This window comes from Erigeron canadensis, chromosome 3, assembly GCF_010389155.1.
Source record: "Erigeron canadensis isolate Cc75 chromosome 3, C_canadensis_v1, whole genome shotgun sequence".
Classification (NCBI taxonomy): domain Eukaryota; kingdom Viridiplantae; phylum Streptophyta; class Magnoliopsida; order Asterales; family Asteraceae; genus Erigeron; species Erigeron canadensis.
Window position 1 is genome coordinate 17,857,166 of NC_057763.1, and position 9,766 is coordinate 17,866,931.

Here is a 9,766-nt window from a genome sequence, read left to right on the forward strand (position 1 = left end):
ATCTTGGTGGTTTGGAGTGATCCCTTTATCTATATTTGTGGTGGTTCGTCCTTTATCAAATATAGTGGTGAGATCTTAAACCTTCGATTCCTTTATCTGTGTTTGTGGTGGCTAGACCTTTATCAAACATAGTGGTGGGTTGGAGTGTTTCTTTTATCCTTGATTCCGATGGCTAGGCTTTTACGAATCTTGGTGGTTGATTCTTTTATCTATCATTTTATTTATCGTCTTGTTTTGTTGTTTATTTCATAAAATCCAGAAAATACCAAAAATATTTAATTCCATTTTGTTTAATTTCCGTTGTGCTGGAGTTATTGTGTGTTTTACGCATCAAGTCCCTTTGGGTTAAATGGATGCATATGAATATATTTCGTGGTATGATTTTCTGGAATATTCCTTATCGAGGAAATCTATCGTGGAGTTGGAGGAAAATGCTGCAAATTAGACCTATTATCCGTCAGTTTATATGGGTTAATATTGAAGATAGTGCTTTAACAAATGATTGGTATGATAATTGGTGTAGTAGTAGCCAATTATTTGATAAATTTTCACCTAGAGAGATCGCTTCAGCAGGTTTCTCCATAGATACTAAAGTTGGGCACCTTGCTCGTGATGGTCAATGGAATGTTCCTCAACAACGGTTGCACCGAATTGATTTGTTTACATCTGCCCCCATTATGTCTAATGCTGCAGATTCTTGGTATTGGGGAGATAGAGATGGTGTTGAACGACCTTTTTCGGTTAATGTAGTTTGGGAAGATATTCGACCAAGAAATACTAGTACTATTTGGTGTGATTTAGCTTGGTTTAACTATTGTATTCCTAGGCATGCGTTTATTCTTTAGCTCATTTTCAGAAGAAGGTTAAAAACTCAAGATCAAATGATGCAATGAGATTTAGCTCAAGACATGGATTTGAAGTGTACATTCTACAGCACCGAACCGGATTCTCATAATCATTTTTTCTTTGAATGTAATTATACAATGCAGGTTTGGAACCAAGTTAATGTGAAAGCTGTTTTGTGCTCTTGATCATGCATTTGGGACCAAATTGTTGGTCAACTGTTACCTGTGGTGAAAAAGAAGACCCAAACAGCAGATTATACAGGAAATTGTTAACACGGTTCGTCTTAAGCTTTGACATTTCGCTAAGAAGACCAGGAGACTTCAGCGATTCTTTACTGCTTGGGATCTTCCTTTCTCATTAGTGAAATAATTATTAATTTGTTATGCTCTAGTCATTGTTTGTTGATAGTGTCTAGATAGGGTGCGTGGTGTCACACCCCACATTAGGCGGAGTCGTAAGATATGACGAAATGATTTAGCATAGCACATGGAACTTACAATAGAGTCTTGCTAAATGAAATCCAAATAAAGTAATTCCCACAAGCGGGATAAGTCTAGGCAACACGCCTCAAATAGCAAAAGAAAAATGTAGCAAATAGCAAATAGAGTTCAATGTTCAAATGCAATATAGGAGTCCATAAATGATCTTTTTATTGGTCTTCCTAAAGCCCATGTGCTCAGTCTCCTTAAGCATTATTATTACCTGAAAATGAATGCTCAAAAATGTCAACATAATGTTGGTGAGTTCGTAGGTTTTTAGGAATACAAATGAATTTGATGTGCATGATATATGAAGTATGGACAATAGTGTAAATATAAACATGTAGTAGCAATGTATGCATACCAAACACTGATCAATGCCATCATAGTTATCCAACAACATAAACTCATCACTACTTGCCAACAACTCAATCACGCATTGTTATACCAACAAATTACCAGCTGGAGTATAAAGTTGGTTAATAGTTATCATTGTTATCCGTAAATAGTCTTCAATAGATATCGACAAACATTTATTACCGTAAATAGTCTTCAATAGATATCGACAGACATCTATTGCATCATAGAAATCAACACAAGCAAGCTGGCATACACATTTCATAATTACACATATTTGTCCAATAAAACAAACTAGTTTTGGCACAGCTGGTAAAGAAATGAAAAATGTTTTGAGCATCATTTTCCCCCAAAGAAATAAAATAAAAAGGGTCCACGAAACTCACCTCAACAAGCAAGTAGTTGTGCAAAGTCCAAAATGATCACTAGAATCTACACAACACATATACAAGAACAAGTTACAATTATGGACATGGTCAATAACCGTCCATTGTAACCCGTATTTGATGATATACATATATGGATACTTTTAAAATATTCACAACTGATTTGTCATATATTATTAAGTTACAAGTCACATAACTTAATATAGAGTATTTGTTTTAATGATTTACGATTGAATTCTATAAGCTCATATTCACTAAAATTTTTGGTAACTTTATCTATTTTTTATTAGGATGAAACGAACAATTCAAGATTTCAAATCTTAACTACTGTAACCTTAGAGTGTTATATACTTGCATGAATTTTTACTTAGTTTATTTGGCACGTTAACTATTTTTAAAAATTCCATAATTACAGACTAGTCAGAAAATTCACTGTTTGCGCACAGAAAAGTTTTATAAAATTTTAAGGACGTTCGAAGCTTCAAAAAAATCCAATTTTTTTACTGTACACTCTTAACATCTAGAAAATATTTCTGGGAAGAAATAAACTTCCAGTTCATAAAATCGACCAAGATATGACTATTTGAAGTCGACTCAAATCTGTTCGGAAAACCAGTTTTGCGCAGTTTTGTTATAAAATCCGTTTGACAACCTTAAACTTCATATTTTGACACAAAACCAATTCCACCAGAAAATACACTTCCTGAACTAAATATTAGACACCAAAAACGTGACTTAACCATCTTCCATGACCAAGATACGGCCTTTCAAAGTTAACAAACCGAATCTGTCCAGATTCTGAAATAACTCAAACCTAACATTTAAAACTACTACAACTAAATATTCATATATAAACTTTCATTAGTTATTATAAATTTTGCCATAGTAGATATTCATCAAATAGGTTACTTATAATAAAAGATCAACACTATAAAGATATATTTATATATATATATATATATAAAAGAAAATATAAATAATTTTACCCCAAGATTGATGATCACTCTTTAGATACCTTGACAACATAAAATACAATACTATGAGAATTTTAACCATAAATTTATATAAAAGATCTTTAAAATAATAATGAAAGTTATTTTAACTCACCAAAAATTGCTTTGACAAAGTGATGATTGAAAGATTGGTTTTGTGATGGTAATGTTTTTGGTTCGATGGCAGCAGCAAAAGAATAATACTTGTGATTTGATTTTGGCCGAAAAAGAGAGTGCAATGGGTTTTATTTTGATGTCAAATTATATAGTGTTTATCCATAAGTAGGATTTGATGACTTTTTCTTTATTAACATAACTTGAACTTGGAGCCGACTAAGCTAGGAGAAATGTTCATCTCAAATTCAAATTCTAGCTATCTTGTTAGACATATACCACTTATTTGTTATATACTTCTTAATTATGTTATTATTATCATTATTATAGTAATATGAGTCGATCCCTTGCTCCATGTGGTTTAATAAATTTACATATTATCATATCTTAGAATATTTAGGATAAGTATATGGGATGTTCATCACTTTTGACCATCACTTTTGACCGAACTTAATAATAGATAGATACTTTTGTATTAGTAATGTGCTATAGGCTTTCATTAAATCTTAACTAACTCATAAAATGTCATGGTTCAACTTGTCAGTTTATAATCCAGAATAGCTAACTAATAGTGTTACAATTACGCGTCTAAAGATTACGCAAATAGTTATAGTCATCTATGTTTAGAAAGATTAAATGACTAAATCTTAAACTATTAGAATCCAAGTAATAAGAGTCACATATTGAAATGATCTCCACATTTTTACGCTTGTTAAACTATATAGGCACATTGACTAGTCAAGAAATTTAGAATAAAGTACCAATTTTGGTGACGGATGTCACACGTGGCTATTGGCTGTTGTTTTTACATGGTGTAATTGTCGTCCTATCATTCAAATAGGATGCCAGAACTTTATTGCTTTGTTGATTTATAAAATCTGAACCAGGGGTGACGGCCTTTTACCGGAAAAAAAAACACACAAATCTAAGCACAGCGGAATTTGAACAAAACAAATTAAATATTTTTTTGTATTTTTTGGGTTTATATGAAACAAATAACAAAAAAAGGACAATAAAATAAAAGGATAGATAAAATAATACACCACCAAGATTCGTAAAGGGCAAGCCACCGGAATCTAGGACAAAGGAAACACTCCAACCCACCACTATGTTTGATAAAGGTCAAGTCACCACCAACACAGATAAAGAAATCGAAGATATTGGATCTCTCACCACTATATTTGATAAAGGACGAACCACCACAAATATAGATAAAGGGATCACTCCAAACCACCAAGATCAAAGATCTATAAAGGTAAATGAAGATTTTTATGAAATAGAGGCTGCTCTATTAATTCATTCAATTTCAATCAATAAACTGATTTTACAATGAGAAATAAATCCTCTATTTATAGCCAATGAAACTAGCTCCTAGAAATTAACGATATAATAATAAAATAAACAAAAGGCTGTCATGGGTAAAGGACAACCACTAATTTATTGGCCAATAGGAAATGGACAGACAAAGCTTCTTGAAAGATTTTTTCTACGCATGGACCTACAAACGGTTATAAATAACATTGTCACTTCTTCCTTCCTTCTTCCTGTCAGCAACTGTCATTCCTTCTTTATAGTAAACTGGAACTAAACTTTGGGACTTTGGGACTTCCACTGGAGAATCAAATCTGGAGCATCCATCTGTAGACTAGACTGGAGTTGGTCACTAGAGTGCTTTAGTGGTTAACGTCACTGGTGGGTTACCGCTGGTTGCACTGGAGATACTTGCCACTGGAGAAGTGTTACAACTGGCGACTGGACTAGTTCATTTTATACTTGTCTGAAGTGGGCCACTACTGGTAAAATTAACATTGCCTGTTCAGATGGCATTATTCGTTCAGATAACCTCTTCAGCTCAGGATTGGACTTCAATTCAGAAACTCTTTTCATTTCAGAAATTCCTTTCTACTCAGATGACTTCGTCAGTTCAGTGGTTTTCTCCAGTTCACATGTGTTAGTCAGTTCAATGAACCTCGACATTCTGCATCAAGTGTATTCGGAAAGAAGCGTAGATTAGAAAGCTGAAAATGGACATGAGGCTTTTGACAGCAAGGTAATTAGAAGTTTCATAGATCTAGGTCAAACGGACCTAAGAAGGAGTTTATACCAATAAGAACCGTATGGTATCTGACTTACAAAAACGATAATGATACCATTATTTGTGAGCATAAGGATTGTGTAAATCCTATCACGAGGAATGTGTAGGGATAGAAAAGAAAAGTAAGAGGTTATAGGTGCAATGTTAGAAAGGAGTTTAGTTGGCAATATGTCATCGATGGTAGTACTTTTACATTAAAAAGGAAGTAATTAAAGGTACCTTAAAACCATTTCCGAGCCAATATTGGCAAGAGCAGTAGAACTTGGGCGGTGTGACCTAACGAGGAAGGAGACCTAGGACAAGAAGGGAGATGTTGAAAAGCACAGGTGAGCATGGGGAATAAGATGGAACTATCAATAGCTGATTTATAATTTCCTTGTACACCTTAGAACGTCAAAGACAACATCTGAAAACCCCAAAATAAGGTACTACGAAGATGTACCTTCGCGATTCTAATACAACTCGGCATTTCGGGGCAACATCTTTCTTGTTAAGGGGGTAATCCTTTAACAAGTAGTTGGTCACAAACAAAGTCAATATTCAAGTAGTGGCAAGCATACCTAACGTCAAACTAAAGAAAGATGAAAATAGGCGAGAAGCCATTGAGACATTTATTTAATTGAGAAAGCAAACGATAAAAGAAAGTACACCAAGTGACCAGTGGAAATGAGTAGCTACAAACAATCAATATTCCAACATTTCTTGTTGTCTTTATTGTAACTCACATTACGAACCGTTTGCACATTCTACCCCTCCGTATTGTTATTCATGCCATCATCGCATTTATTACTATTGCTCTTTGTGAGATTACATATCAAACGCTAGTTGTCTCAAAAAGTGAGCGACATTCTTAACATTTTCAGAGTTTCAAATCATGAAGGATTTTAGGGCTCCAAGGAAGAGATGCTCTCAACTATGGAGGTTAAAAAGCTTGTAAGAAATGAAAAAAGTTATGATGAAACCTAGTTCAAACTCTCACATTATATACGTCTCTGAGAAGCTATCCTTATCATCCATTTATTCATTATGTTACCGTGTGAACGAGCGAACTTCGACGACGAAGTTTCTGTTAAGGGGGTAATGATGTAACAACCCTCAATTCCCAACTAGATCAATTTACTTGGATTTCTCTAGATATCTATCCCTAGAGGTTTGTTAAGAGAATTGACCTTCCAGACATTTAGGCCATTGTGATAATTGCCCTCTAGTTCAATAGAATGCCAAGTTGTCTTAGAAATGTCATAAACAATAACTATAATTATCCAAGACAAACTTGCAACACTCATAAAGTGTCACAGTAGGCCATAAAAATGTTGCATTAGATCTAATGCAACACTTTAAGAAGTGCTCCATTAGCTAATGTCGCCTTAGGTCTATAGCAACACTTTTATTTGGAAAAGGCAACACTTTTCATTAGTGTTGCAAGTAATTGCTAAACGCAACACTTCCTAATGCAACACTTTTTATATCAAATGCAACACATAATATACCCTTTTGGAACACTTTTGATATCAAATGCAACATATAATATAGCCTATTGCCACACTTTTGATATCATTCCTATAGACCACAATGCAACACTTTTGGAATTATAAGGCAACACTTGTAAAAATAATTACATTAATGTAAATGTCAAAATGTAAGACTTTTATTATTCACAACATCTAAGTACAATATTTTGATCAAAACAATACTGTAATACAATACATAATTAAAAAAAATGTTCAACGTCAAAGAAAACGATTATGTAACATATAACTTATTTTAACTACAATTCTACAAATACTAAAATCGTCCTTGTAAATCACCACTTGAGGTTAGTATATGCTGAAACAATCTTGTCTGTTACATATAAATGGAGCAAACAAATATAGTTAGTACACTTATGAGCATTAAGTGAAAAAAGTCATCAAGTACCATATAAATCTTAAACTTAACAATAACAATAAAGAAGATACATAACTTAGTTGGCAATGGCAAAACAATTTTAGATAGAGTTACTTGATCTAGTAAGCCATGTTCCTGAACTTTCAATAATATATGGGGTTCAATCATGAGTTAATTAAAAGATAATCGAGATGGGTCAAAGAAGTAGCATAAATTCTTTCTGATGATAACCAAGCCATATGAGTATCAATAATTCTTTTAAAAACTTACTTGTTATCTTTCTTGATATATTACTATCAACTAGCTATAATTAAGTAGAGAACAACACAATATATGCACATCTATTTGTAATCGGTAAGTTCTTTCTAAACATCTAACTCTACGTACAGGCCAAGTATTGATTAAAGATAAAACCATGTCATATTAGCAGCAGTCAGGTAGCATGCTAAAAAATAAGGAGGTAGAATCTAACCGAGGGGTTGGTGACGAAAAGATCATCTCCCACAATTTGTACAAGTTCACCATTCAATGGTCATAATTTGGCTGATTCATAGACGCTACCACCTCTTTGACTTTTTTACGTCCGCGCATTTTGGTGTGGTCAGAAATAGTCATAGCAAAGTTATTATATACCTGACATTAGATAAGATGAATATTATTGACATGTAATAATAGAAACTAAACTTAGATGCCAGATAGCATAATAAGTTTAATATCGTATAGTAATAACACGATCCATAACATAACGAGACCAACATACCAGATAAATGGCCAATGGGTATCAACAGGACGAGATTCTTATGTTGGGTCGAACTGAAATTGCAGTCAGGCATTATTGTAAACTTTACAACCTAGAATACCAACTCAGCCAATACTTAAATTTTACAGGATAATAGTACTTAAGTAGTTCGATGATCTGATACCATCTACTTTCAGGTGTATGTAAATATTAAATATGTTCCAAGAATCATCAAAACCATTTCTACTAGTTTTAACATTTTAAGTTCATAAGAGTTATGTGAATGCTTTGTGATTTAAAAAGATAGAAATTATACACGTACTAGGATATGATCAAAGCACATAAAAAACAAACTTTATTGCTACGAAATTATACACGTACCAGTGATACTGTTGATGAAATCCATTGCAGCACTACATCTTTTTGCATGTTGCAAGCACAACCACATTAGCCAAATGAATGAATAAATAAGAGCAGATGACAGGACGTGTTCTCAGGGCTAGAAATAAGTAATTAATAATGATACTCATGACCGAGGTCTTGCTGTAACAATATATAACTGCAAAAGTACCTGATCACCGGAAAAGTTCTCTAGAAACGTTGCTGTAATAAAAAGTTCAGCAAAAGTGGGCTAATAACTCTTTAATGAGACCCTTTGTATCAACTTAGCTAAGAAATCCGAAACCTGAAACGTATCAAGTTAAAACCTTTACAAAAATACTATGTAAGTGAACGAATCTCAAAAGGTTAAAACCAGAAGAAGGCTCTTATTAAAGCAAATAGGCTTTTTCTCTCGTAAGCATACTATATGTATAAGATGCTCCTAATTGAATTGGTCTATCTATATTTTGGATATTAAACAACATTGTTTGCACTCTCAAAAAAGTTGAGATTAACTTTAAAAAGTTTCCATTCAGGTTACTCTTCCAAGTTAACTGATAACAACTCCACATAGAGTGAACATAGTCAGCTTTACCATAAAAAGAATGAACACATCATTTAGCATAAAGTTTATTTCTGACTTCAAATTGATGCAGAAATATCCAGGTTCACTGAACTGGAGAAAACAAGTGAACTGGGAAACCCAACTGAACTAAAGAAATTAAGTGAAGTGGAGAGAGCTAGCCAGATAATGCCACCAGAACAAGCAATGTTGATTCTACTAGTTGTCGCCCATTTTAGACAAGTATTTCCTGAACCAGTCCAGTCGCCAGTAGTGACCCTTCTCCAGTGGCATATTGCTCCAGATGTTACCAGTAGTGATCCTCCAGTGAAGCTTTCCAGAAGTCCACCAGTAACGTTCTCCACTGAAGCACTCCGGTGACCAGCCCCAGTCAAGTCTACTGATGACTGCTCCAGATTTAAAGTCTCCAATGGAAGTCCAGATGTCACTTTCCAGTTGCCTAATAAAGTTTGTGTCTGTCGCATGAATGTAGGGTTCAAATAAAGGAAGAATGGCAGTTGTCGAAGAAGACAAGGAAGAAGTGAGTGGCCACGTTATTTCTAACTGTTTGTGGGTCCTCTTACAAAAGAAATCTTTCTAGAAGCTTTGTCTGTCCATTTCCCATTGGCTAATAAATTAGTGGTTGTCCTTTGTACATGACAGCTTTTTATCATTTTATTATTATTTCGATAACTCTTTGGAAATAGTATTATCTATAAATAAGGGTTGTATTTTTCATTGTAAATCAGATTATGTTGTTGAATGAAATTAATAGAGCAGCCTCTATTTCTTATCCAAAATCTTCATTACCTTTATAGATCTTTGATCTTGGTGGTTTGGAGTGATTTCTTTATTTATATTTGTGGTGGTTCGTACTTTATCAAATATAGTGGTGAGATCTTAAATCTTCGATTCCTTTATCTGTGTT

General features: G+C 33.7%; 1 protein-coding gene and 1 long non-coding RNA gene across 2 annotated transcripts; one reads left to right on the plus strand and one right to left on the minus strand.

Annotated features, from left to right (window-relative positions):
• Nucleotides 1-359: 359 nt before the first annotated feature.
• Nucleotides 360-845, plus strand: LOC122591613. Its single transcript, XM_043763873.1, has one exon. The coding sequence runs from the start codon at nucleotides 360-362 to the stop codon at nucleotides 843-845; it is 486 nt and encodes a 161-aa protein (XP_043619808.1).
• Nucleotides 846-6,997: 6,152 nt separating this feature from the next.
• On the minus strand, nucleotides 6,998-8,564 carry LOC122590631. The gene is made up of 5 exons (XR_006322566.1): nucleotides 8,467-8,564; nucleotides 8,277-8,314; nucleotides 7,917-7,969; nucleotides 7,629-7,789; nucleotides 6,998-7,111 (listed from the first exon to the last, which is right to left on the minus strand). It is a non-coding gene; the product is annotated as an uncharacterized LOC122590631 (long non-coding RNA).
• Between the last annotated feature and the right edge of the window lie 1,202 nt (nucleotides 8,565-9,766).

What these genes read in the sequence shown, in the direction of transcription:
- LOC122591613 (XM_043763873.1), top strand. Translation starts at nt 360, where the DNA reads ATGAATATATTTCGTGGTATGATTTTCTGGAATATTCCTTATCGAGGA.